Source organism: Colossoma macropomum, unplaced genomic scaffold (assembly GCF_904425465.1).
Source record: "Colossoma macropomum unplaced genomic scaffold, Colossoma_macropomum, whole genome shotgun sequence".
Lineage (NCBI taxonomy): Eukaryota > Metazoa > Chordata > Actinopteri > Characiformes > Serrasalmidae > Colossoma > Colossoma macropomum.
Window position 1 is genome coordinate 4,720,077 of NW_023494789.1, and position 27,882 is coordinate 4,747,958.

Consider the following 27,882-nt stretch of genomic DNA (forward strand, 5'->3'; position numbering starts at 1 on the left):
TTCTTCTGTGGGGGGGTCCAAGACAAATACTGTGCAAAATGTCATCTCGAACCTAAATAAAATAGCCTAGATTTTTTCCATCACTTCAAACTGCCAGAGATGAACGATCTTCCTCACAAACCTTCGAGTCATCTCATAACCACAGTGACGTTTTTCAAGCTTTTTTTGGTCTCGTGCCATGGTCTGAACAGCAAAAGGATACTGCTGTAAAGTACTGCTGGACAAATAATTTGTATTAAGCCTACATAAACAAGCATTGACAGAAATATGATTTTAGATTCGAAAAGTATTTTGGTATTGACTGCCACTTTAATCTAAGTTATTTTTTGTACGCTTAGCTCTAAGAAGACTGGTGTAGCCTACTTCAGGCAGGGATTCCTGTCATTCACATTAGTGACGGGAAAGTTCGATTCAGTGTACTGAACCGATTCCTTTTGAACTGTCCGATTCAACCGTTCACTGATTCTCAGGTCATCTTCATTCTCATCTCCTCCATACAATGACATTCGGAACAGCAAGGGAATCTAATTTGGCTGCTTCTGGTCATTAATGGATGCACAAACAAAAAACACAAAGAGGGAGTACAGCCATTTACAGTCTACAGAGAGAGCGTAAGCAAACACAAAAAGATTGTTTCTACATCAGTTTTATGGCTATTTTTTAATGATGCTAAATTGCAAAAGACGATTCGAATTGAACTCTTTCGCCTGTAACACGTTGATTAGACGCTGTAAAATAAGTTCGATTCAGTTTCACTCAGGAATCGGTACGAACGATTCATTGAAAGGAATCGGTTCAAAGGAGCGATTCGTTCGCGAGTCAGACTTCGCTAACTCGCACTCACTCATCCAGTGACGGCGAGTGTGCGCGAGCTGCATTTGTGGCGCGAGGCGGCAAACGGCTCTCGACGGCGGGAAACCCAGATCATCGAAGCTGGAGCAGGCAGTCCGCAACCCGCCGACTTTTCAGTGGGCAGCGCCGGCAGGGCAGCCCCCCATCTGGACCGATGTGCTGGCCGAGATGTCTCGACACATTTACATCAGAAACAAGATCGGAGAGGGCATCCAGGCGCCCATATTCCAGGTGAGGGTGGCCGGTGAGTGGACTCGCTGTGGGGAAGCAGCTCCATTAGAGAGGGCAACGGTTGTGTTTTAGTTAGCTCGAGGTGGCTAATAAGTAAGTTAACCCCAGTTCCATGTAACGTAAATAATTAAAATTTTGATAAATTCGGTTTAAAAAAATAACTTTTAAGAAAGTTTTCGACGGTACTAAGCTAGTTCTTCTACTTCGTGTGTACTGGTGGACGTTTGTGAGGAAAGGAGCCTCGTTTTTACTCCGTTTTTAGTCAGTCAGTGAACCAGAGCTAACGGAGCTAACAGTCAAACTCATAAAAAATAGTTCTACAGTGGTTCTTTAGTAAAGGAAATGGTTCTGTTTAGAACCATGAGTTCTACATACAGGGTGTCCCAAAAAAATGACATCATTTGAGAGGTGAATATCTGAGTAACTACATGTCCGAGGCAAACGAAATTAAATAGGCTTCATGTTGAACAATACAAGATTTATTTTTAAAATACGAACAAAAAATTCAGAGGGATGTAGATTTTATAACTGACTTCACAGCTTCACAAATGTAATATCTTCCGATACTGGTGGTCGTCCAGACCCCTTTGTCCTGCACAGACAGCCTTCCTCTTTGAATTTCTTGTGCCGTGTCCAAATCTGCTTTCCAGTTGGTGCAGTTTTATTGAATGTTCTCGAAAATTCTCGCTGCACACTTTTGTTTGACTGTGTTCGAGCTTATTCTAACACACAAAATGCCTTTTCATTTCTCGTGAACGCCATTAAAAATGAAACTTGGTTAGTTTTTTACACATTTTGTTAAAATTTGAGATCATTTGAGGGAGAATTGGCTGTTATTAGACTACAAAATGATGTCAGTTTTTTTGGGACACCCTGTAAAATGGTTCTTCAGAACAGTGGAGAATGAGTAGTATGTGGTTTTATATCGAACCTCTTTGATTCAATATAGCACCACATAGAAACGTTTGGTTCTATGTAGCACCAAAAAGATTACTTCTCTTGTTACAAGCTGCACAGAACCATTTCAAAAAGGTTCTGTATAATAAAACCTTATACAATACATCCTCCATCCATCTGAAGAACGATTTCACCACGCAAAGAGTCATTTAAGCATGAAATAGTTCTAAAGAACTTTTGAAGAACCATTTTTTGAAATGTGTAGCTTAGATACGCCAAATACGAACAAATCTCAATTAGTTAACTTACTGTTTCGTTTGTTATCGTTCTTTAGGTCACACTGTGCTATTAGCATTTTAGCATTTTAGACCAACATGATCCCAAACGGAGAGGAATAAAGCCTAACAAGCTTCAGTTGCTATGCTGTTAGATGCTGGATGTACTAAGAAGATCTACTTTCTAGAGTTAGTTAACTGAAGGCTTTTCCTGAATGTGGTATTTAGGTTACTCTGCCGTGCTCACATTTTAGGCGTATGATATCCACAGCTGTGAGACTAGATATTTCTCTTCTACAACTTAGCCCAGGGGACCTTAACCCTCTACTGCATGCATTATGAGAGCAGTAAAAAAAAATTCAGTTCACTTTTTTAGCATAAAATGGTCCATTATTTTATTTTTCTCCATTATTACATTTAGAAACATAAAATAATGTGTGCAGGGGTCCTTTTGGATTATGTTGCTTTGAGGCAACGTTCTGCGACAATGGGAAGAAATGCTATAGAGCCGTGTTCCCTGAAGTGGTGAGACCTGGCTTTGTGACTAGCTAAATAGAGTAGACAGAGTATTGCCCGCACACTGTTGAAAAGTCAGACAAGCCCAGCTAAATCCATTCCACTGTCACACAGTGTTTCTTCTAGGCAACAAACATATTTCTGCAAATTCTTATAACAAAAAAAATGTTTACTGAATGTTAAAAGGGGGTTTAAATGTGCCCACTAAGAGATAGTATGACCAGCTACATGCTTTTTATTGACTTAATCAAACTCTTCCCTTTATTGTTAACCCTGTCGTTGTCTTTAAATATGTATAATGTTATTGAAAAGTGAGGAATATGAGTTTGTTGCCTTCAGGCAACGTTGTGCAACAGGGACCTTGCCTCTACATTTTGCTGTTTTTCCCTCTCACACATTCAGCTCATCAACTCATTACACACCATCCCTGAGTTTAATCGTCTACAGCAGGGTTAACCGTGAAAACGTGCAAGGCTGGGTGACCCCAGGACCAGGATTTAGAACCCCTGCGCAGGGGGATTCCTTGCATTTGCTGTGTACCCTGCTGTTCCGTCGGCTGAGACCACATTTGGTAAATGACCACAGGAGGAACAACCTCTATGACGCCCTTTGTGAAATGAGCACACTGACCCAGTTTGAGGTGGCCCTGTTTAACAAACTCAGAGAAGAATGAGCAGCCGGCGTCGATGCTCACACTAGCGGAGAACCCAAGAGGCTGCCAAAAATGGATCAAATCAGGACTTACTAATTAACCTATCCCTCTGAGGTTAACGTTGCTATTCATGGACAGACTTTGGCTTCAAGTGAGGGAGGGGGATGCAGTAGGCCAGTTGGGAGGGGCTACATGTTATAAACCTTTACAGAACTGGGGGAATAAAGGTTTTCAAGTGGTTCAGTCAGTGTATTTGAGCAGGGGTGACTGCAGATTCCTTGCATATTTTTTGCATATATTTTAGCAAAATTAATTTGCTAAATTTCCTTCGGGATCAATGAAGTATCTGTCTATCCATCTGTCCATCCATCGTTCAAGTGTATTTTACTGTCCCCTCTGAAACATTTGAAACTCAGACGCAAAACAGCATACACCGATCAGGCATAACGTTATGACCTGATATGAATATGATTGTTTCTACGCTCATTGTCCATTTTATCAGCTCCACTTACTATATAGGTGCACTTTGTAGTTCTACAATTACAGACTGTAGTCCATCTGTTTCTCTGCATACTTTGTTAGCCCCCTTTTACCCTGTTCTTCAATGGTCAGGACCCTTACAGAGCAGGTACTATTTGGGTGGTGAGTCATTCTCAGCATTGCAGTAACACTGACGTGGTGGTGGTGTGTTAGTGTGTGTTGTGCTGGTCTGAGTGGATCAGACCCAGCAGTGCTGCTGGAGTTTTTAAACACTGTGTCCACTCACTGTCCACTCTGTTAGACACTCCTACCTTGTCAGTCCACCTTGTAGATGTAAAGTCAGAGACGATAGCTCATCTGCTGCTGCACAGTTTGTGTTGGTCATCCTCTAGTCCTTCATCAGTGGTCACAGGACGCTGTTGACTGATATTCTTGGTTGGTGGACAATTCTCAGTCCAGCAGTGACGCTGAGGTGTTTAAAAACTCCAGCAGCACTGCTGTGTCTGATCCACTTGTACCAGCACAACACACACTAACATACCACTAACATAACACGTCAGTGTTACTGCAGTGCTGAGAGTGACCCACCACCCAAATAGTACCTGCTCTGTGAGGGTCCATGGGGGTCCTGACCACTGAAGAACAGGGTAAAAGGGGGCTAACAAAGTATGTAGAGAAACAGATGGACTACAGTTTGTAACTGTGGGACTACAAAGTGCACCTATATAGTAAGTGGAGCTGATAAAATGGACAATGAGCGTAGAAACAAGGAGGTGGTCATAATGTTATGCCTGATCGGTGTAGTTTGGTGAGGTGTTTAGTAAAAAAGTGGTATTGATAGAAATAAAAAATAATTTGCCATTTTTCTAACTGATGGCTTTGGATGAATGATTGGGTATTTGTCGGTTAAAGAATTAATCATTTACATCCCTAGAAGTTCTCGTTGTTTTATTATTTAATTATTAATTAAGCTTGTTATATATAATTATATGTATTTATTCCTTAAATTCAAATCTTTAATAAGTGTTAAGGCTTATCATTTAGTAATTACATAGAAAGCAGTGCAGACTGTCTTAGTTCTTACTTTCTAGGAATAAGGAATAGGAGGCCTTTTAAAGGTTCAAGCCCATTTCAGACTAATGGGATGCCACAGTGCATTGTTCTCTTATGGTGCATGTCCACTTGTGGCAAAATTAGCTTTGCCACTCTGTGAAAGTGGAAAAGTTCATCAGATTTCAACTACATGCAAATGAGTCTAGCAGCCACATTGCATTTAGCCAACTGGGCAAGGATCGATTGCTCTTTCACAAACATTAAACTCTCTCCAAAGAAAGAGAAAGGCAGCAACACCTGTCTCTCTCTTCATTCAAGCCACGACAGATTTGGATAACGGTGAAAAGTCCTGGTTTTATGCATCACTGTTGACCATGAAGATTTGGAGGAAGACTTCAGTAACTACAGGGACTTCAGTGCAAACTGGCTGAGCTATTTTTGGGTTATAGAAGTGTGTCATAAAACTTTGGGCACACTGTTAGGCTCTGGCCATTTAAGGGGCCACAAAGCACCCCTTGGTGGTCCTTGGACCTATACTGAGAGGGTCCAGTGGTCCGTAGTGGGCCTATGATGGCACTTTGTCATAAAAAACAGTGAAAAAAATAATTGACTTATACAACAATAAAAAAGAAATATAAAATGTTTTCAGACAGTTAACAACATTAATACATGCCCCACAATAACAGCGCACAAAGGCGTCTTCGTCAATTTATTTGTCCTTTGCCTCTCAAAACACTTGTCCTTTTAGTGGCCACTCGCACCAATATTCTGCTGATATTTCACGTTCACTAATACACATAACATATCGCAAGAGTAGCCCCTCTTAATATCACTGTGTTGAAAATTTCCCAAAAATTACATTTTTAAGCAAAAGCATTGAGTCTTGTTTTTCTTGCGGGCCTTGATGCTTTCTAGTGATAACCAGGTGGGCCTTGAGGTGGGAAAGGTTGAGAACCCCTGCACTATGCTATTGGTTAATTAGCCAAGCTGTTTGAAATGGGAGCAAAGAAACTAAGCTTGGTAGATCGAACGATGCCGATATTGCTCAACGCTACTATCAAATAGCTGTGCTAATACTTCAGCTATGGTAATTTATTTGTTAAGACATCTCTCAAATGTGTCAGTTACCAGAGCAAGAAAAAACACAGTGCTGAAGTTTGCTTCTTATTCATCAGCTTCTTATTCGAATTTTCCTTTCTACCTGAAATGAATCAGCCGTTATATCCTTGCAACTGCTGTTCAATTTACAGTGGAACGCAAAATTTGTAGAAGTTAGTGAAAAGGAAGCCGGCTTCAGCTTTGTGCCGAGAACACTTTTGATTCTCAGTTTATTTAATTTTTTAGATGTAGCCTTACAGTCTAAACATTTTTTGTTTACCTTTATTATAATGAGCCATAATAATAAATATTTCCCAAACACACATCTGCACCACGTAATATAGACCATGAACTTCTGTTTATATTAATTTATTTTATGTAACTTGTTCCAGTCGTCACTTCAACAAGCACTGAAAAAACTTTTGAGAATTACCCAAAAATAAAAAATAAAAAAGTGCTAAAGATATGTTATCATTCCCTTTTTTAATGCTAAATCAAACTTTTGTTGCACTGTGATGCAATAAAGATACTACATTTAGTACTGTGAAATTTGCATATTGTTACGACTGATGCGCACTATGAAAATTAAAAAAGTACAAAAAGTCACATTTTTTTTATTGTGAGCCTTGATGTAGTAAAGAAAATAAATACCGAACAGCATCAGATTGTTTACTTTGCTGGGTATGTTCAGAATGATTCCTTTTCCTTTTTCCTCTTTTCCATAACAGAAACGCCCACCAGTCGCGAGTGGAAAGTGTAGTGTATATACAGTGAAATTGTAAAGTGACAGCAAAAGGTGCGATTGGACTTACACTGTTTGTTCAAAAGATAAGAAATAAGAAATTTTTTCTCTCATTTTTCTTTCTTTCTTTCTGGTGAGAATGAGGCTTCCCAGTGGTGTCCTTAGTAGGAGTGTTTGGATAGTGTAGTGGTAAACACCACTGCTTACAAATATACATCATCTAAACCGCTTATCCTTCTGGGTCGCAGTGGGGAGCTGGAGCCTATCCCAGCTGTCATTGGGCAGAAGGCAGGATACACCCTGGACAGGTCGCCAGTCCATCACAGGGCAGACAGACAGACATATACAATCACACACACACACACACCTAGGGACAATTTAGCACGTCCAATCAGCCTGACTGCTTGTTTTTGGACTGTGGGAGGAAACCGGAGTACCCGGAGGAAACCCACGCAGACACAGAAATGACCCTGGTCGCCCGGCCGGGAATCGAATCCAGGCCATTCTTGCTGTGAGGCGACAGCGCTACCCACTGCGCCACCGTGCCGCCCTAATACAAACATGAGGCCAGGAAGTAGTATTACATGACTGTGAGTCACTGGGCAAAACTTCTAATTCTACACTGTCATGCCATTGTAAATTGTAAACTCTGGATAAAAGCATCTTGAATATGGCTTTGTCTTCTTCAGAATTGTGTTTTGTTTCAGTAAAACCTATTGGAATGAGATATAATTTAATCTATATTATATTAAAATGAGAACACTTTAATTTAGAGGCACAATTTACAGTCAAAAGTAAAACATCTTAATATATATATACATATATATATATATATATATATATATATATATATATACACACACGCACACACATCTTCTAAACTGTTTTCTATATTTGTATTTAGAAAATATATATATATATATATTTAAAAATTGCAATGCAATTTTATTTTTCACTCAAGTATCATGATAATATTGCTTATTATTGATAATACTACTTATTAGAAATGAGTCTCTATAATTAGATTGTTTGATTGATTACACTGAAAAAAAAACGAATATTTAGTAGCGAGGGGTGTATTAAGGCCTCAGTCAGAAACCACATCAGTTGATGGACAGATATATAATATGCAGCATAAGAACTCTGTGAAAATGTGGCCTCTGTGACATTTTACTTCATCACAGTTTGGTCACATTCTGGGTATTTTTTTTATTATAATATGGTAAAGTCATTTCAAATCTAACATCACTTGTTCTGCATAAACAACCTTGTTAAATTTTTATTCATATCTCAGACTCTTCTCTTTCCCATCATTCCCGAATATTAAAACATCAGTCCACTGGTGATTAAGCTGAGCTGCTCTTTGCTGCCCCTGCAGGTGAACAGAGGAACATACTCAAGACGGAGCCGACTGAAACGCTCGGATGGCAGCACCACTTCTACCAGCTTTATCCTCAGACAGGTGAGCCCAGTTACTCTGCACTGCTGCTCAGTCCTCTCTGTTTATCTTTTGTTTTTTTTCTGTCTTCATATATATGAATAATAAGTGCTGGACTCATAATAACAGCGGCAACCCAGAGCATTTTTGGCTGCAGTTGTAGCTCTTTTGAGCTGAAAGTGAATCGAGAATTTGCAGAGTACAGTTATCACAGTTTTAGCAGTCATTCTGGGTAGCTCGACCCAGGTCAGAACTAACCTAAATCAGAGTGTTCTATCTGAGCTTTTGTGGGGTGCTATTGATTAATTGCTTGTTCGGTGCTGTGACTGTGTGTTCACCGTGACAGACAGAGTGTAGCACACATGATTCTCTTTCTTTTTTGGTCCCTTATGTTGAATTAAAAAGCTAAAAAGTATGAAGCTGTTGTTTCCACAGTCTGTTACTGTCATTCTTGCAAGCTTAACATCTTGTGGGTGTTTTAAACTTGTGTGATCACTGAGCATTTGGTCTGTGTAGCACTTGAACTGAGCAGCAAAGCCCATTAGGAATAAACAGAGGAATTATGGTGGCATATTTTTTTAGATATTTGACATATTTTATATTTGCTGTTGAATATAAAAATAAATTAAACAATTTAGTCATATTTATACCAAAAAAATCATGTTGCCCTTTTAATATGTTGCCTACTTTAACACACACACACACACATATATATATATATATATATATATATATATATATACGTTTTTCAGTTTATGACATAATATGAAAATACCTGTTGTGCTTTATAAATGGACTAAAAGAAATGACCTAAAATGACTTGGAAAAAAATCTGGTTCCATTGACTTACATTAAAAGTAAGGTAGGTATTTTCCTTCTCCTGTAAAGATACAAGGTTTTGTTCCAAAAACAGAGGTCGCTGCTGTCGGAAGAAAACCTTGTATCTCCATTTTTCAGTTTTTTGACATAATTTTAAAAAGCCTGTTGTCTTTTACATTGTGTGTAAATTTTATGATGAATGGACCAAAAGAAACGACCCAAAACAACATGAAAAAGTGTCTGGTTCCATAGACTTACATTGAAAGTTAAGTAGGTTTATTCCTTCTCCTGTAAAGTTATCATTTTGGAGATATGAGGTTTTCTTCTGACAACAGCAAAATATATATATATATAAAATAGGCTACTCAATATATGTATATTGTATTTATTTGATTGATTTTCCTGTTTTTCTTTGCATATGTGAGCAGTTAGGTGCATAGTACATATTTGGCATAGTGAATGCTGTCATCGGTATTATTTTTGGCAAATCTAATTATAGAACAATACGCTCCGTGCATAAATAACAGCACTGAGCGAACTGATGGATTTCACTGAGGGGTCCATGCAGACAGAGAGATGAGAATGAATGCAATGAGAGAACGAGGTGTATTACTGTACATTCGAATCACATCAGGGTACAGGGGGGAGCGCAGCGGTGGGGGGAATATCTAACGCTCCCAGCCAAGAAGAACGCACGTCAGCACCAGCGCTGACTGGGAGCCGGCTCGGCCAATCAGTGGCAAGCTAGCCAAGTGTGTCATCAGGCTGAGATTGAGGAAGGGTTCTCTCTTTCTCTCTATACCTTTTCTCTCTCCCTCTCTTCCTCTATCTGTCCCCCTCTACCTCTCGTTCTCTCTCTCTCTCCGGTGCGTGGAGCCGTGCCGTACGCGCGTGTGTGCGTGTGTTGAGGGATGATGAAATGCCAGCGTCAAGCAGCCTCCGGGGAGCTTCTCCCAGCCTGAGGATGTGAAAGAATCGGAGGCTGAACGAGGGATCTGCTCCAACCTGCAGGCCGAGCCTTCTGCACAGGCCTGCCTTACTCCTCTCTTCCTCTTTTTCTCCTTCTCTCCATCCCTTTCTCTCTCTCCCTCTCTTGCTCGTGCTCTCCGATAGGCATCTCTTGCTGCTTTTCTTTCCCCCCCTCTTCCTCTGGTGAGGGAGAGGATCGTCATCCCCCCCATCGATCCTTTTTTTTTTTCCTCAGTGGTGGTGGCTCCCTCCTCCCCCCTCTCTTCCTCTACACCTCCTCCTCCTCTCTCTCTCTCTCTCTCATCTTTTTTCTGTTCTTGAAGAGAAGCTCTCTGGAATAGCAAACCTCCATGTATGACAATTTGTACCTGCATGGATTTGAAGACTCGGAGGCGGTGAGTGTGAGCGCTTTTGTTTTTTTTCCTCTCTCTTTTTCTTTCTTCCTTTTCCTTGCTGTCTCTGTGTGTATGTATATGATGAGCACTGGCTCTTCTGTGCTACACACACACATACACACACACACAGGGCCTGGGAGATTCACCGTAACGTTCAGAGATGCAGCAGAACGATCACTGTGGGTGTACTGTAGGGACACATTCGGCAGAGCCTTGTGTGTGTTTATACATGTGTATTTATCCAGAGCACACAACGCTAACCTTTCCGAGAGACCACATAGATGTTGAGTGAAGTGCTTCTTTTTGGAAAAAATGGCTTTGGAGCCTCACATGAATCTGTCTACAGCGAAGCGTTCTGCATCACAGAGATACTGAATAAAAGTGTCGGGAAGGTGTTCCTGACGGCCCTTTAAGCTAGAGCTTCCATTATATATCATGATATAGGCTCTGGCAACAGAGAGCTGCATTTACGCTGGCAGTGTTAAAGGGCCAGCGTCTCAATAATGGTTTCGCTAGCCAGCCAGGCAGGTTCGGTGATGATGTGTAGAATGTAATGAGTCACATGGTTTAGGTGGCCCACTTGAATGTCGTGAGGAGGGACAGATAGAGCCAGCAGCCTCTGCGTGAGCGTACGCTCGTGTCACACATGGTGTGATATAATGTTTCCTGTGCTGATCCAGTGGGTTGTCAGGATGGGAGAGATGTGTAATTTAGGGTAGCTGTCCAAATGGACTTTTGTTGCTTTTCTTTGCTCTTTCACGCCGTCTGATTTTATCGCACACGCATGAGTTCGCATTCATGTGTGTAGTAACCTGCGTGTGCTGTCATATGTGTGCACGTGTGCATACGTCTCAGTGTGCATCCATGTGTGAGCCCCTATGTTTGAGAGGTAGAAGGAAAGATAGCGTTTATGTCTTTATGGTTAATTGTTTGTACATTGGCTTTGAACATATTGTCAAATTCATGGCATGTCTGCTCAGAGATGACTTGAGTTAAGAAACTGGCAGTTATATACTTCTCAACATCCAATTCTGATATGAGTCTGAATCATCTTTTTCCAGTTTAAAGGTCCATCCTGTAGTTACCAAAACAATGCCGTGGCTCTGTCCGAGTTTATTAACAGAATGATGTGATTCAAAAGTCGTTTGTGGCCTGCAAGTTCATTAATTCATTATTTTGGGATATTCTGAACTAATAAATGATGACAGTGCTTTCTTCATAACTTCTACTTTCTAGTTAATCAACTTTATATCCATTTTTTTTAAGCTGACTTGTCTGAACTGGTAGAAACAGCTTAAGATTGGCTGTTTTTTGTAGCTTCTTCAAGGAACACTTAGAGGGAAATATTTTAGAAGACCAAACTAGCACATTGCTAGTATAGTAATAAATAGTAATGAGCAGCCTTGTTATGCCTGTTTTCATCATATGTTTTCTTCTTAAATATATCCATCATTTTTACATTCACAAAAGAAAGTAAAACAGTGGAACTAAGTAGTACCTACTTGTGTGAAGCACAAGCGCTGTTGGAAGAAAACCTTGTATCTTCATTTTTGTCGTTTTTCAGTTTTTGACATAATTTGAAAATGCCTGTTGCCCTTTACATTGTATGTAAATCTCATTAAGAATGGACCAAAAGAAACAGCCCAAAATGACTTGGAAAAAATTCTGGTTCCATTGACTTACATTAAAAGTAAAGTAGGTTTTTTCCTTCTCCTATAAAGATACTGTTTTAGAGATACAAGGTTTTGTTCCAAGAACAGCGACATGAAAGACATGCATTAATTAAACTTCTATATTTTTAAATACTTTTCCATCCTGCTCCCAATAATAGTGGAGGGACTTCTCATTGAGAAGTTTTTGCACTGACCCTAAGAAGTCATTTTTCAGCAAAACACTGTTATCTCATCAGAATCGAAGATGAAAGGCGTTCATTTGAATTCCAGTTTTTTCCCCAGAATCATCACTTCTAGGGGGGGAAGATAAGCATACTTGTGCATTTCTTGTTTCCCGAATCAGGCGTTTTGTGATTGGACTCACTGGACTCAATTGGGTCCGTGCTGAAGTAAGCCTGAGTGGAGCGGCTGCTGCTGCAATAGGGAAAAAAGTGCTTTGCCATAGGCAGCATGTTGGAGTGTTTTTTCCTTTTTTTTCTTTTTTTTTAGACGACTGCAAGGCTTTCTCTCTCTCCCTAATGCGATATTGACCCGATCGCTTCTTTCACCGACTTGAGCTAATGTTGTTTCCCAACTGGATTATCACAACCAAACTCCCTCACTATACCTCACTTGGAGGAGCAGCTCATATTAATCGGGGACTGGAGCGCTTGCTGCTGGGATATCCTTCATTATCTTAGTAGGACCAAATGGTTGGGACATCTGGTGTTGAGTTTTAATTGAGATACAGTCCATCTCATCTTTGCCTCTTCAGTGGTGATGATGGAGCTTTCTGAAGACCTGATGGAAATCTCAGACGAAAATGTTCAGATTTTGTATTGTGAGGTCTTTCATTGTCCTGAAAAGGTACTGCATGTGTTGTAGTAGGATAGTACTGTGGATGCTATTGCTGCTTTACTGCCATGTGAAAGAGAGTTTAGAGGTGAAGAAAGTCGCCATGAAGTGCTCTGTTTCAATGGAAATCCAAAGAGGTAGAAGTACAGGGTGGTTCAAAAAGTTTCATCCGATATCAAAATGATTTATATCACTAGTAAATCATTACAAAACAATGCAGTAAACTGTAAATGGTGTAAGTGAGCATAAAGTTTATTATGTAATTGTACAAGTGCTCAGTATGAACCTCCTCTAGCTGTACGGACGACATCAACTCCATAGTCAAATTCATCCCAGACTCGATTGAGCATGTTCGGTGTCGCTGCACTCACGGCTCCTTCAATGCGATTTTGGAGACTGTCTAGTTTTGTTGGAAGTGGCGGCACATAAATAGAATCCTTAACGTACCCCCACAAAAAAAGGTGATGCTGGTGACCTTTTTCTTGGAACTGTTGGAACCAACGACCAATGCTCTGAGCTGTTGGAGGTTCACTGCCAGACCGACGGTCAGAAACTCTATGACCCCCTCTTTCAGTTGATATGTGATTGGTTTCTAGTCGCCTCACGGTTGTAAAAATATGGCACTTTGAAATCGGATGAATCTTTTAGAATCGCCCTGTATTTGAGAGTAAAATAAATGATAAATGTTAAAGGTGTTGTCTGTGAAAATGTCTCATCTGTTTATTTGGAAATTTTATAATATATTAGTCATGCATAAAGGGAGTGGTAAAAGGTCATGAAAAAACATCTGAAGTGGCATTACTTTGTTTTTTTTAACTTCAAATACATGCTTCTAAAGTAACATGCGGCACAAAAAGTTACTCTCATAACTCCTATAAACATCACATACTTGTGTGAATTACAGATTTTTTTCAGTCACTGATTTTTTTTATTATTTAACTAGTAGCTTGATAGTTAGCAGTCAGTTGCCTGTGTTTCTACACTGTACTACTACTGTGTTCTACGCTTAACTGCAGTGGATAGCGATGATAGTTTTATAGTTACAAAATTACATTAGTTTTGTTTCTTATCAGGTCTTACCATATTAGAGTTTCTAAAAGCAATTTTGCAGTCTCATTTGATGCTCCACCCAATGCTTGACAAGATAGTACTTTTGTAGTATTTGCTTTAGAGGAAAAAATAAAACACAGAATACTGGGGAAAATGTTTTCAGAGGGAAAAAGTTTGTATTTGCATTTTAATATGAATTTATATAATTTTGCTGGTTTAAGGACTTCGCCTGGTATGAGTTGACAGATTTTTGACAGAGTTGACTCGATTACAGGTGTTGAATGTTTTGCTTGTTATTCCTTCAGTATGCTTAGAAGCTTAAGTTCTGATTTAGTGGATCTGGGAGAGTGATATTTTTCAGGACGATGCTGTTTTTGCTGCTGTCAGTGTTGGGAAGAAAACAGAACCATACCAAAGAAGGAGTGCTGTTATTTCAGAAAAGAAATCAGTGGAAGTAAAAGAAACTACTCTTCAGAAAACCTCTGTAGCAGGAGCGAAAAATAGGTGCTCAAATAGCATTTATGAATATTTTTTTGGCCGACAGTGGGTGCAGTTATTTCTTTAACTTACTGAACCATAACTTCAGAGTATCTATACAGCCTCAATTCTGTATTATGTATTGTGAAACACTGCAGGATTGGGCCCTGAGCTTTGTGGAACAGATATGATGACTGATAAACTTATCGGGTTCCACAGAATTGTTATTTCATACTTATGGTGTTGATGTAACTGGGATTGCCTCAGTTCGAAGGAAGTAAAATAATGGATTCAGATTTTTCTTATGCAAAGTGCCATCATTTGAAACTATCCACAAAAGTACAAGTCCTGGAAAAAGGACCTAGAAACACTAAACAGCTGCTTTTCACCTCTTCTTATTGTATGTACACATGTGCTTCTTGATGTGACAGTTAAGAGGGGTTAAAGGTAGAAGCTGAATATCCTCTTCCAAAAAGCACAATTAAATCTCTTTCTGTAAACTGCATGAATATCATAACATATCATAGCTTTTTATTTCATAACTGATCAGGCATAACATTATGACCACCTCCTTGTTTCTACGCCCATTTTATCAGCTCCGCTTACTATATAGGTGCACTTTGTAGTTCTACAGTTACAGACTGTAGTCCATCTGTTTCTCTACATACCTTGTTAGCCCCCTTTTACCCTGTTCTTCAGTGGTCAGGACCCCCATGGACCCTCACAGAGCAGGTACTATTTGGGTGGTGGATCATTCTCAGCACTGCAGTAACACTGATGTGGTGGTGGTGTGTTATTGTGTGTTGCGCTGGTCTGAGTGCATCAGACACAGCAGTGCTGCTGGAGTTTTTAAACACCTCAGTGTCACTGCTGGACTGAGAATAGTCCACCAACCAAAAATATCCAGCCAACAGCATCCTGTGGGCAGTGCCCTGTGACCACTTATGAAGGACTAGAGGATGACCAACACAAACTGTGCAGCAGCAGATGAGCTATCGTCTCTGACTTTACATCTACAAGGTGGACTGACAAGGTAGGAGTATCTAACAGAGTGGACAGTGAGTGGACACAGTGTTTAAAAACTCCAGCAGCACTGCTGTGTCTGATCCACTCAGACCAGCACAACGCACGCTAACACACCACCACCACGTCAGTGTTACTGCAGTGCTGAGAATGATCCACCACCCAAATAGTACCTGCTCTGTGAGGGTCCATGGGGGTCCTGACCACTGAAGAACAGGGTAAAAGGGGGCAAACAAAGTATGCAGAGAAACAGATGGACTACAGTCTGTAACTGTAGAACTACAAAGTGCACCTATACAGTAAGTGGAGCTGCTAAAATGGACAATGAGCGTAGAAACAAGGAGGTGGTCATAATGTTATGCCTGATCGATGTATTTTATTGTTAGTGTACATTGGAAATAGTGCAACATTGGTGTATATGAATGTGTATATGTGTATATATTTAGAGTCTAACGTGTATATATATTTTTCTTTCTTATATATATATATATATATATATATATATATATATATTTTGTATTTTTTTGTAAGTTCTACAACAGGACTACGCACCTAAGATTTTCACTCACCTTCGCACCTGTGTAAATTTGATGTGACAATAAAGCTGATTTGATTTTGATTTGAATGTGTAAGTAATTCGCTGCTGGATGCTCTCTCCTTCCAGGGTTCAGCTGATTCCTACACTAGCAGGCCATCCGACTCGGATGTGTCGTTGGAGGAGGAGAGGCAGGAGGGTGGGAGCCAGGGCCGGCAGGAGCGAGAGCAGCAGGCCGCTGTGCAGCTGGAAAGGGCCAAGGTTAGAGCAGCCTGTACTTATATGATAGATTTAATGAATGCTAACAGGTAAATGACCATAAAGGTGAACTGGTTTGTATTGTTCAAATGTTCAAATTGTTCAGATGTTTCAAATTCAGTGTATTAAAATACACTTTTAATGTTCATATTCCATGATTGAAGATGACCCTGCATTATTTTGACCAGAATCATTTTAGGTGGGTCATGTGAAAGCCGTGATTTACCAAAACACCCACAGAGACACTCATCTAAGGCTGTTAGAGGGCATATTAGCGTATTGCAGCTTTCTGCGAAATCAGTCCATTATCAAAGTAATGATTATCATGCGATATATTAAGCAGCATTAAATGTGTTAAATGTCACAGTGACAGGAGGCTGAATTATAGTCAACACACAGATTAACAAATAGATATGGTGTGTTTATCATGGTTGTTTGGCTCTTCCCTTACTTTATTAAGTGTTCACTGTGTCGATGGCTCTCTGTCGGTTAACAGGCCAAAGCAGTGGCCTTTGCCGTGAAGACGAATGTCAGTTATTGTGGAGCGCTGGACGAGGATGTGCCTGTGCCAGGAACGGCCATCTCATTTGATGCTAAGGACTTCCTGCATATCAAAGAGGTAGAATTGCCCTGTGTCCCATTTGTCACAATATTAGTACCTTGGAAACATTTCTTGGGTATTGCAAGTGAAAGAAACAGTCAGTAATGTGCTGTTCGGTGCTCTTGGACTTTGTTGTGTCTGTAACCAACACCACAAAGCAGTGGCTGTGAAGTGTTTGTACTATAAGCAAGCAGCAAACCTACACAAGCAGAGGAAATAAATAAATAAATAGCCCAGTTGTAATTCACTTGTAAAGGTCATCAAGTCTGAAATCAAGAGAATAGAGTGGTAAGATATATAAAGCTTAGCCACACTAAATATAGATGAACCCACCCAAGGTAGTTTCCAAAGTACATCCTTTCTTTGTTCCCTTATGATGATCAACTGCAGAAGTTCAACAATGACTGGTGGATCGGGCGACTGGTGAAGGAGGGCTGTGAGATTGGCTTCATCCCCAGCCCTCTGAAGCTGGAGAACATCAGAGCCCAACTGGAGCAGAAGAAGAGCCGTGTTCAAGGGTAAGCAGCTGTAGGACAGTGCCTGCCTGTTAAGTTAAGTATTGAATTAGAGCATTTGGTTTTCCATTTTGGGGGGAGAGGGGGCGGGGGGCTTGCAGAAAATGTACTTGTGGAATCCGGCTACCTTTGTACAATTCTTGTATTGTTACAAAATCTTGTGGAATTTTGCCTTGATGTACTTTACTAACTGTCACTCAGCAAATTTGGTCATTTTCATGTTTTTGTTCATTGTATTTTCAGCTTTGTTTGACTGACTTTTTTTTTTAGTGCATAGTTTTTGACTATGTGAAGTTCTTCTTGGTTATTTAAAACTGCATTCCTTACTTTGTTGCCAGAAAATCAAATGCTCTACTTAGATATAGTAGAAATTGTTATATAGAGAATGTATAAGCATAAATGACAGAAATAAACCACAGCCAGGTAGCATCATCATCATCATATAGAAAAGGTTGAAATTCAAGCACATACAACCCCATTTCCAAAGAAGTTGGGATGCTGTGCAAAACGTAAATAATTTCAGAATGCAATGATGTGCAAATCATTTAAACCCTTTATTTCATTGGAAATAGTACAAAGACAACATATCAAATGTTGAAACTGAGAAATGTAATTGTTTTTAGAAAAATATTTGCCAATTTTGAATTTGATGCCAACAACATGTTCCAAGCAAGTTGGGACGGGGCAACAAAAGGCTGGTAAAGTTGTGTAATGCTAAAAAAACATATGGTGGTTGATTGGCAACAGGTCAGTAACATGATTGGGTATACAATGAGCATCCCGTCTTTCAGAAGTAAAGATGAGGAGGGGTTCACCACTCTGTGAAAGACTGCATTATCAAATAGTGCAACAATTCAAGAATAACATTTCTCAACGTAAAATAGCAAAGAACTTGGGATTTCATTGTCTACGGTACATAATGTCATTAAATGTTTCAGAGAATCTGGAGAAACCTCCCTATGCAAGACCAAAAAACAGTATTTGCTGGCAATGATTTTTGGGCCCTCAAAAATCTGCCTTAAAAACAGACACAATTCTGTAGTGGAAATCACTGCATGGGCTCAGAAACACTTCTGAAAACCACTATTTCTGAAAACAATTCGTCACTGCATTGACAAATGCAAGTTAAAACTCTAAAACGGCAAGAAGAAACCAAATATAAATGGGACCCAGAAACACTGCCACCTTCTCTGGGCCCGAGCTCATTTAAAATGGACTGAGGGGAAGTAGAAAAGTGTCCTGTGGTCCGACCAATCAGCATTTGAAATTCTTTTTGGAAATCATGGACACTGTGTCCTCCAGGCTAAAGACCACTCAGCTTGTTATCAGCGCACAGTTCTAAAGCCAGTATTTATGATGGTATAGGGGTGCATTAGTGTGAACAGGAAAACATTTCACTTTTGAAGCTACAGCAGCATTTCCTCAATTCCCAAACGTTTACAGAGTGTTGTTAAAAGAAGAGGTGATGACGTCCCAACTTGTTTGGAACGTGTTGTTGGCATCAAATTCAAAATGGGCATTTATTTTTCAAAAAACAATAAAATTTCTCAGGTTCAACATTTCATATATGTTGTCTTTGTAGTATTTTCAATGAAATATAGGGATTTAAATGATTTGCACATCATTGCATTTTCTTTTTTTTTACGTTCTGCACATCATCCCAACTTTCGGCCCCTTTTTTGGAAATGGAATTGTAGTTTAAGACACTTACTTGATTACAGATCATTTACATTCTCCATATTGCATCACTGATTCTGATTTGGCTGCTCAGCAGAATGTTGTATATAACATTTATGATTGGGGAAAAAATGGGCCTTTCCAGTTGGGATAATGGCAGCATTCACCATGTTCCCAAAAATGGATTTTGAATCAAAAACACAGAGACTTGGAGAAGATGCATGTGGTTTACATCAATTCATAACACCTTCACTCGATCATAGATAACTCATTGCTTGCTTGTTAGCTATTGTAAGAGGAAACCATAATCTTGACCCCTTAAACTTTAAGTTTATTCATTCAAGGCTTATTATCCAGTAAATACTATGAATTATTGAAAAAATAATTTAGGGATCCCATGGACAGGTTCTTAGAGTTTAAGGGGTTTTAACAGAACACTTATCTTTGTCTAGCTGAGATTTATTGTAATATTAAGATAATTTTTCTGCCCATTCCTCAATTATTCTTCAGTATCACTGTAGAGCATTAAATAGTTCACTAAATCTACAAAGTAGTTAGAATAAGATCAAAATTCCATCTTTAGGTATATTATGTTATTATGTTAAGAATTAGGATAGTTGATAGTTATAGAGTAGCCCACTACTGTGTTTGGAGGGGCACCCTAATACTGTGCTCTCTGTGTCTCTGTTTGTTCGCTCGTCTCTTTAGTAAGTCCAGCGGAAGCTCCTCCTCCAGCTTGGGGGATGTGATGTCATCAGGTGAGCCTGTGGTCTGGGGGGGTGGGGCTTGGGAAGATGGGGGTGGGGTCACAGGAATCTCCTCGAAAAACGGAATCGTAGGCATTTCATCAATGGCCGATTTTACTTCATCACTGTCCTGCGTAAGGCTAAAGAATGAACAAGCAGCTTCTTGTGAGCATGGGACAGTGTATTATGATATTCTGCTGGTTCGTATCTATTTTCAACCTTAACCGAGGCGGGAAAAGGTAGACTGACTTCTTCTGTGTCTTTTTCTTTTCACAGGCAAGCAGAAGCAAAAAGTGGTAAGTGATCATCTCTAAGCATCTGGACATTCAAAGCACAAATGTACATTTCTGAGCTGACATTACGATGGTGTTATGCTGGTCTTTAGCATAGATATGCATATTATAGACCTATATAGCTGACAAAGGGAGCATTACTGAAGCCACCACTCCAGCAGCACATACTCCCCAGACGTTAATGTACATCATAGACTTGCATTGATTTTTTTTCTGGTGATTATATTTTTCTTTGTAGTCAAAGAAGTGAAACATGATATTATTGGTTGATATATTATAGACGTTATACATTACAGAAGTCATTTTGATGGTAAATTACAGAAAAACAAGAATTTTGTCTTTTAAATGACGAGATTTGAAGAATTAAGTTTTGTATGAACAAACAAGGTAAAAAAAAAGTCCGTTTTGACTTTAGGTTCACTTTAAGATGTGATGAAGCTGAAGGTATTTTTGTTTCTGTCTGACATTTTTTAATTTGAAAATGAAAATAAACTAGATCAAAATCTTGCCAAAAAATAGCACGTTAACACAGCTAGCTAATGTTTGCAGAGAAAATGGTCTAGATAACTATTCTTTGTGTGACTCTCGGCAGTGCATGCACATGCTAATGTTATTTAGTCTTTTTTTCGACCATGTTAACAACAGCTGCTGTGTACAGGTAATATAGAAAAACAAAAATACAAAAAAAAGCCTGTTTTTTGGACAATGACAATACATTAATATGTTTGTTTAAACCTTTCCTCTGAGGAAAACCTAGTATTACTTTATATATCATCCAACACCTCTTTTGGCTAATTAATCTGTCATTATGTTAAGTCAAGTATGTTGGTAATCAAGGTTAAAAAGTTCTTGAAAAGGCTGGAGGTGTTGAGGAGCCATCGGGAAACTTTATTCTTCAAACTAACTCACAAAGTATCTTCTACTGTTACATTTTACTGTGTGTTATGTTTATTTGCGTTTATTCTAATGATATATGGTGGTTTTACAGGAAAAAACACTAATGATATATGGTGGTTTTGAACAGTGCTCTTAGGTGCACACTGCTTTGCATATGTGTTCCATGTCTGCATTTTTGGCAGTGTATTTACATTATACATCAGGGATGTCAAACTCCACCACTAAAAGGGCTATATTAAAAAATCCCAGCAAATCTGTGGGCCAGCTTTTTTTAAAATTTCAATTTTAAGTAACATTTTGCCATGACCCGAACGGGCCATTGTTTATTCAAAATATGACAAAACTTCAACAAGATAGGCATCTTTTCTTTTCGTGTAACCACTGGCCCGTTGATTGCTGTTGAGGGTCAGAACGCACATTATGTTGCAGTGCATGCTGGGGACTGTAGTGCATCTCAGAGTGAAACGGGCTAATAATAATAGAAAATGAAAGTAATTTTGCGGGCCGAATAGGACTGTGTCACAGCCCTGACTTGGCCCACGGGCCTTGTGTTTGACACATGGTTTACACATAGACAGCAGCGTGCACAGGGAGAGTACCAGTGTGATGGCCAACTGGCTCCATGTCACCATGTATGAAATGATGTCATCGTCTTCATAGATCTCTAATATATCTGTTGTCATCACAGAAGAATACTGCTGCGGTTGCTGTTTGACACATTGAACTAAGAGTATTGATAACTTGTCTGGTAACTGGCATGTGACTCTTTTTCAGACTGAGCATGTGGCCCCCTATGATGTCGTTCCCTCCATGAGGCCTGTGGTGCTCGTTGGCCCATCCCTAAAAGGATATGAGGTAACGAATTTGTTTGTAGGTTTAATCCTAAATAATCTTTAATTCAGATTTTTTTTTACATTCAGTTTTCTTTTCTCACATTTTAATATAATGTATGTGATATTCAGAGTGACTATGTGAACCTTTGTCTCCCTTCTTTTAACATACTTGAAAAAGCACAAAAACATTAAATATAAATAAACGGCTGTGGGTAGATGCACGGCTTCATCACGGCCTGATTTTGGAGATTTTCTGTGTAAAGGCCTTGAGCCTGTCTTGGTTTTTTCTTCTCATACGTGTTTGTGTCATTGCGTCTGTGTTTGTAAGATACAGAGAACACCAAATCTGTTCTCCTCTCTGCATCTACTTGCATGGACAAAACAAAAACACGCTCCTCCTCTCCGCCGTTCGGTTGCCATGGCAACAACCTTCCGGGGTCCAAGAGACGTCAGTGGTAGAAAGTAGAGCAAGGTTTGAAATTAGAAAGAGAGGGGGAGAGAGATGTAAAGGAAGACAGAAGAACGAAAAGAAGAAACGAGAGATGGGGCCAGGGACAGAGAGAAAGGGAGAAAAAAAGACTGAATGAATGAGAAGTCGACAGACAGAATGAGAGGGAGGGAAACAGAGAGAGAGAGAGAAAATTCAGCAGAGGGTGGAAGAAAGCAAAAGTGACAGAGACTGTGAGTAATAGTGTGTCAGATATGTCTAGACCCATGTCTTGCTTAAGGGATATTAAACTGTAGGACAAACATAATCTCCAGAAAAATAACAAAGACTAAAATGCACTGTCGAAGAACATTTCTGTAAAAGTCTTCTTTGCATTTTCCACTGTCAGACGCCTCTTACGTTTATTTTATGTGATGCAGGTTACTGATATGATGCAAAAGGCTCTCTTTGACTTCCTGAAGCACAGGTTTGATGGCAGGTGAGTGGAGTAGCAAGTTCAAGTAGGCAATCACAGATTCAATTTAAGACACCATGGGTTGTTTGTTGGTTTCCCAGATGAAGATCATAGAAAAACTTATTTCCCTCATTTTTGGAAATAATGTATTGTGTAAAATGTTTTAATGTGTTATGGAAAGACTGTTAAAGATTCACCACGATGTCGTAAAAGCCAAAGCATTTACATATTCACCTAGTCAGCTTACAACAGGTTATCTCTGCCATTAATGCTTTAGTTATAAGGAGCGTTTCAACCCAAACTGTTTTTGTTTGAGGGTAGCCAGTCGGACCAGAGGTCATTTACATAAATGACATATAACAAAAACAGCCTTATTAAGTTTAAGGGCTAAAGAAAGGTTGGAAAATTGGCATGTAAAAATGAATTAAGACTGTTTTAGTGCATAGAACTCAAGAAAAATAAAGGATATGGGTCTTTAAAGCCTTTAAAGTCTTTGACTACATTTTCTTTTCACTGGAGAATCTCCTTTCAAAATGCTGTGTACTACAGGACTAGGCTTAGTCCTTCTCTGGGAAACCAGCTCCATGAATTTTTAGTCGGTAGACGGGAAATTTAATAAAACCACAAACACAAGACCACACAGACCACAAAGGTTTTTAATCTTTGTAGGATATCCATCACCCGTGTGACTGCAGACATCTCCCTGGCTAAGAGATCTGTGCTGAATAACCCCAGCAAGAGAGCCATCATTGAACGCTCTAACACCAGATCCAGTCTTGGTAAGACACTTGCAAAGGACAAATACTGCTAATAACATTTCCAGTGATACAGTTCATTACAGTTTTTCTGGTGTGTCAACAATATGGTCATTAACTTATCATACTTGTCATACTCTTTGTATTGTCAGTGTTTGATTATATTTGAACAACTAAAGTTGTGCGTTTTCACCCTGTGCGTTTGTGTGTAGCTGAAGTGCAGAGTGAGATTGAGCGTATCTTTGAGCTGGCCCGCTCTCTGCAGCTGGTAGTGCTGGATGCAGACACCATTAACCACCCCGCTCAGCTGATGAAAACCTCACTAGCTCCCATCATCGTCCACGTCAAAGTGTCCTCGCCAAAGGTACTCACAGCCCACACACATAGCCCGTAAAAGTATGAGCTGAGCAATTGAATGCAGAGCAATGAAATTGTTTCTTCAGAAATCAACAACAGTGGCCATTGTACTCTGGTAACCATAATAGAATCACCATAAATAACATAAGAGACAGAGCTATTTCTAAACTGTGGTGATTCTCTGCTGTGCTGCGCAGTTACCGAGTGTGTGAAAATCTTTCTTTGCTCTTAGGTCCTCCAGAGGCTGATCAAATCCAGAGGAAAGTCTCAGAGTAAACATCTCAATGTGCAGCTTGTAGCAGCCGATAAACTCGCACAGTGCCCACCGGTGTGTTATTTCAATCTCACATACGTACATATACAGTTATACACAGCTGAAACTGTAGCTCATCTGTAGATGCATTGTTTGTGTTAATTGTCCTCCAGCCCTTCATCAGTGGTCAGTTCCTGAACACAAAGCTGCTCTAAGCTAGGTATTTTTGGGTGGCAGATTACTCTTAACCTAACAGTGATACTGACGTATGTCCAAACTCCAGTAACAACGTTTGGTCAGCGGCAGTCCTGTGTCTAATGATGAATAGGTTACACACTAATTAGTACACCAGTACACTAACAGACTAACATAGATGAGCACTAACACAATAATTACATAATTACAGTCATATTTTCCTGTCATAACCGACTGTTTCTTTCTCAATCCAACAGGAGATGTTTGACATCATCCTGGACGAGAATCAGCTGGAGGATGCGTGTGAACACTTGGCAGAGTATCTCGAGGCATACTGGAAGGCCACCCACACCTCCAGCAGCACCCCGTTAAACCCACTTCTGGGCCGAAACCTCGGCCCTGCCGCCCTTGCCCCCTACCCGTCCACCATCTCTGCTCTGCAGGTCAGGGAGCTCACAAACAGACATTCTCAGTTACTTCAATTTTCACTCTGTACTTGTCTCAATAAATACTACATTAGCAAGTAGGATGTCTACACTGTTGAATGATAGAGGTAGTAATGTTATTGCTTCATGGTTTAAGTAGATTATTAAGGCATTGTCCACATTTTTTATATATTTCGGAAAATACTTTAAAAAATAAAAATAAAAAAAATCGTTGTCCATGCCAACATTGTTTTTAAAAATCTCTCTGTCCACACAAGAACGCAGAACGACTTGAAAACACTCACATGCGCTTGCCAGCCTAATATAATCTGATGTGAAACGCCGCATGAAGTACAGTGTGAGCATGTGTGAAATATAGAGCACAAAACCGAACCAGAGATTTCCTAACAAAGGGACAATAGGCTTGTGTAACCTGATGCAAATCAGCAGACATCTGTAACTTGATATCTCATATAGATTTAAAGTTTTTTACCAGAAAATTAAAGGTTGCTGCTGTCAGGTTGTTTTTGTTGCCAATACAGTCCTTATAAGGCAGAGAAGTTGAGTTTTTTCACTTTTGCTTTAGCTTTTCACTAGCTTTTAATTTATGGAGAATTATCAAATATCTTTATAATCACTGACATGCTTTTAATATCTGCAACTGAGTTGACACCCCATTTAAAATAACTGTCCTGTTCTGTGTCTCTTAGAACCAGCAGGGCCAAAGAACACGGCATGCCAACCACACCGGTGACCACTCCACACCAAACGAGCGCCGCAACCTGATGGCCTCCGACGAGAACTACCACAATGAGCGGGCGCACAAGGGCCGCAACCGCGGCTCATCTGGCTCACAGCACGGAGGCAGCGGCGGCCGAGACCACCACTACATGGACGAGCAGCAGGACCCGTACCAGGACAGCTACAAGCCCCACCGCAATCGTAGTTCCCCAGGTAGCTACAGCCAGGACTCCCGCCACAGGCTCTGAGCCCCCAGCCCTGACCCTTTCCCTGCCCAGTTTCACCGTTCAGGCCTGAGCTGCAGTGCGACCAGAGCCAAGATGGCGTGCGTTCTCATCCTCCATCGCGTTATATTTATTTATTTATTTTTTCGGTAGGGCCTCTGGCGTCAGAGTGGACGTCATAAGCTCCCCCCGAACCCAAGTCATGTGACCGAAGCCTGCGTCTCCATCTGCAAACGTGACTCGAAGTGTGTGTTAAGAGAAGAAGGACAGTCCGGACCTCCAATGGAGGAGAGACTGCTCCGCCATTCATGCTTTCTCTTGATCGTTTATTTCCTTGTTTATACGTTGGTTCTGTTGCTAAAAGCTGAGTTCTTCCCAGCCAAAAATACACCAGAGTGATAGCCCTGAAATCCATTGCTGGAAAGTAAACAAACGCACACGAAATCACCCCCAGAACAGATCAGTCAAGTCTGTGTGTGCGTTGCTACTGGCACGCTGTCTTAACACATGCTTCCCTCAGCCATTACTGACCTATGAACACGCAACGCTGGATGCGACTGTGACGTGTCTGAGTACATCACAGAAGCACCTCTGATAGTACAGTCAGGCTTATATTGATAATATACCAACCCACTGCCAGTGATATTTTGTTATACTTAATGGAGAGCAGATAGAATTCTGTAAGACCAGGGTCTTAGAGTCTTCCGAAGCCTCTGGATCTTTTGATGACGAAAGGGATTTTTTATACAGTAGGATTCATTCAGCTTTTGTGCCGCTGCTCGGTGCAGCACACAATAGTACACTACTAACCTGTGCAGTTCTACGTACTTCGCACTAATGTGTTCATTCAGGAGAGAAAGGGTAACTTCTTTGAAAGCGCTGCCTCATAGCTTCCAGGGCCTCGATGGCCTTCTCAGCATAGACCATTACCTGCTATTTAGAATGGCTGCTTAACCAAGAAACGCACACCAGCCAGAATCTGCTGGTGAACAGTAAGTAGTGTTGCTCTGAGCTAGTTTACAGTACATGTAGGTGACATCGCTCTTTAGGCTTTACTCATCTCATAGTTCAGATAATCACCACAAGTAGACCTCAGAACAGATGCAGTCCAGGGCACTTTAGAAAGGGCAAGTTAGTGGGATTGTATATTCTTCATAGGGTGCTGGATGCCAACAAAGATTTTCCTTAAGGCACTAAACAGGCCTTCACACTTAATTTCTGGTTGATTTGCATCAACAGAGTAGCAAGTTCTTCAGCATTCTTGTGACATGCACTGATCTCTGGCTTTGGCAAAAGGTAGACAGCAGTCATACCTCAGCTGGTAAAGCTGAGGTCGGGTCCATTCCGCCATTCTACCTGAACGTGGCGTGAGGGAAATGTACACAAAGGTATAAGCATGAATGACCAAGGAACTTGCAAGTCAAGAACCTAACTCCCTGCCAAACCATGGATCTTCTCCTGCATATCCCCCGTCTCATTGATTTATGCTAGATTGTGCTTTAAGATTTTAAAAGAAGAAGAAAAAAATCTTTGGAAAAAAAAACTTAGGACTGCAAGAAGTATTCAAACAAGTACATTCTGTATGCAGTTGTCTATGAGCATGCTTCTCTGTTAATACTGTAACTGAGGATGAATGAACAAAAACGGATCGAGAGTCGACACCCATTTGACCCATAACCGAACTGATGATTCATCTCCGACTTCGCTGCTTGAGACAATCAGATGGAAGTTCTCTGTTCATCCGGAAACATTCTTTATCCCTTCCCAGCATCCTGCTCCAACTACCTGCCCCCCCCCACCGCCTCTTCCGGCTCCATCTGAACTCTGAAAAGAAAAAAAAGTGTTCATTTTTTTTTCTTTTTTTGTGAAAGTTGAAAAATTACTGAGGGAAATGCAAAACTGCATGCACAAATATATGATTTTAATTTATAAAAATTTGAAAAAAAATGTTTTATGGAAATAATTGTGTAAAAGATAAATCTAGCAGTATTTAAGTTTTCTTTTACAAAAAAGAGAAAAACAAAGAAAGAGGGGAAAATAAATGGCCATTTTGAAAAACTGGGTCAGGTTATTTCTTGGGGAGCAGTTGACTTGCAGGGGTCTCACAAACGGGGGAGAAGAGTTGTGGAGTTTATACACTGTATGGCCAAAAGTTTGTGGACACTCCTCCTAATTATTGAGTTCAGGTGTTTCAACCATTG

At 40.1% G+C, this 27,882-nt stretch overlaps 1 protein-coding gene across 2 annotated transcripts; it reads left to right on the plus strand.

Moving 5' to 3' along the window:
* The first annotated feature begins 917 nt into the window (after window positions 1–917).
* cacnb4b (calcium channel, voltage-dependent, beta 4b subunit) lies at window positions 918–27,184 on the plus strand. Of its 2 annotated transcripts, XM_036569823.1 has the most exons (14): window positions 918–1,083; window positions 8,175–8,258; window positions 16,139–16,270; window positions 16,764–16,886; window positions 17,259–17,386; window positions 19,769–19,818; window positions 20,083–20,102; window positions 21,771–21,851; window positions 22,697–22,755; window positions 23,401–23,510; window positions 23,699–23,850; window positions 24,076–24,171; window positions 24,549–24,734; window positions 25,427–27,184. In XM_036569823.1, exons 1-14 carry the CDS (start codon window positions 1,021–1,023, stop codon window positions 25,703–25,705), a joined length of 1,563 nt encoding a protein of 520 aa, XP_036425716.1. In that variant the 5' UTR covers window positions 918–1,020; the 3' UTR covers window positions 25,706–27,184. The 2 variants fall into 2 exon arrangements, with proteins under 2 accessions (XP_036425716.1, XP_036425717.1); XM_036569824.1 differs by lacking the exons at window positions 918–1,083; window positions 8,175–8,258 and adding an exon at window positions 9,853–10,417.
* Window positions 27,185–27,882: the final 698 nt, after the last annotated feature.

Excerpts from the sequence above, each read along its gene's own strand:
- cacnb4b (XM_036569823.1), top strand. The coding sequence starts at position 1,021 with ATGTCTCGACACATTTACATCAGAAACAAGATCGGAGAGGGCATCCAG. Across the intron at positions 1,084-8,174 it reads TCCAGGCGCCCATATTCCAG|GTGAACAGAGGAACATACTC; the intron begins GTGAGGGTGGCC and ends CTGCCCCTGCAG. Across the intron at positions 24,172-24,548 it reads AACTCGCACAGTGCCCACCG|GAGATGTTTGACATCATCCT; the intron begins GTGTGTTATTTC and ends TCAATCCAACAG.